This window comes from Cyphomyrmex costatus, unplaced genomic scaffold (assembly GCF_001594065.2).
Source record: "Cyphomyrmex costatus isolate MS0001 unplaced genomic scaffold, Ccosl1.0 scaffold412, whole genome shotgun sequence".
NCBI classification, from domain to species: Eukaryota; Metazoa; Arthropoda; class Insecta; order Hymenoptera; family Formicidae; genus Cyphomyrmex; species Cyphomyrmex costatus.
In genome coordinates, this window is record NW_017278341.1 from 282,282 (window position 1) to 283,364 (window position 1,083).

Below are 1,083 nucleotides of genomic sequence, written 5' to 3' on the forward strand. Positions count from 1 at the left end.
ATATATATATATACATATACCATTGAAAATATAATACCTTGCATGACTGTGGCAACTTCCATCCACAACTTCTCTTTCGTACGAATGCCCCTTTCTGCAATTGGAAGCTTAAAGTTCCACAAAGCTGGTCGTTTCCGTATTGCCTCAATAAGACGCTCCTCCAGAAATATTTTCCGTTGCTTCTCATTTATCGGGACATTTTCTTTTGCGAAGCTCTCCTCATCAGAAGCTTGCTGGATCAACTCTGGTTCACTGGACGTCTCAATTATATTCAATTCTTCATCTCCTATCAGGCTTTTTCGAAGTATGCTTCCATCCTCTACGCATACAAAAACATTATAGCACAGGAATTAGAAGTTTCCAACAACAGTTGATGCATAATTTAATACATAAAATTCATTTCACCGTAAAGTACTTACCGCACTGCGGATAAAAATAACGCGTATTCTCGTCAATATAGTACGCGGGGAAAGATCTAAGACACGGGTGAACTGGAATCTCATCTACTCTGCAAATTATTTCACACAGTCCACATGTGTTAACAATTTCTAATTTCTGTAATTAGATGATTTAATAATTATAAATTACAATAGGTTACTTTCAATAAGTTATATACAAAAACGCCATCGTCTCTCTTCCATAAATAAATAAGTACATAAGTAAATAAATAATTACAAATAAGTAAATAATGAATTCATTAATATTATTAATACATGCACTGACCTCGTCGACAAAACTCATTTTTCTCTTTTACATATTCACTTAAATTTAAACGATTTAAACACAATCGTTTTTCATTAAAGATGAGACACTCCGAACTTCAGCGTAAACCACCATGGCTCTCGACTTCTCGAGCTTAGAACATATAGTACTGGAAGGAGAAACAGTCTCTTGAAAGTGAAGGCGAGTAGATAGACAGAGAAAAATAGATTACGATCGTAGTTGATAATAGGTCTGTTCGCGTTGCTTGCACTTTTTGCACTTACCATCTTCGCTTTCTTTCTTTTTAAAGCCGAATATACATCTATCTCACTTTAAGTGCAAATTATTTGGGGATTTCATGCAACGCGAACAGACCTAATG

At 35.1% G+C, this 1,083-nt stretch overlaps 1 protein-coding gene across 1 annotated transcript in view; it reads right to left on the reverse strand.

The window, feature by feature from the left end:
* The window catches only part of LOC108777148 (uncharacterized), a 7,724-nt gene extending 6,867 nt beyond the window's left edge, over window positions 1-857 (reverse strand). Inside the window, exons 1-3 of the mRNA XM_018543959.1 lie at window positions 724-857; window positions 420-555; window positions 38-319 (exon numbers count right to left, since the gene is read on the reverse strand). Of these exons, the coding sequence (XP_018399461.1) occupies window positions 38-319; window positions 420-555; window positions 724-741 (436 nt within the window). The 5' untranslated portion in view covers window positions 742-857. The remainder of the gene's footprint in view (window positions 1-37; window positions 320-419; window positions 556-723) is intronic.
* Between the last annotated feature and the right edge of the window lie 226 nt (window positions 858-1,083).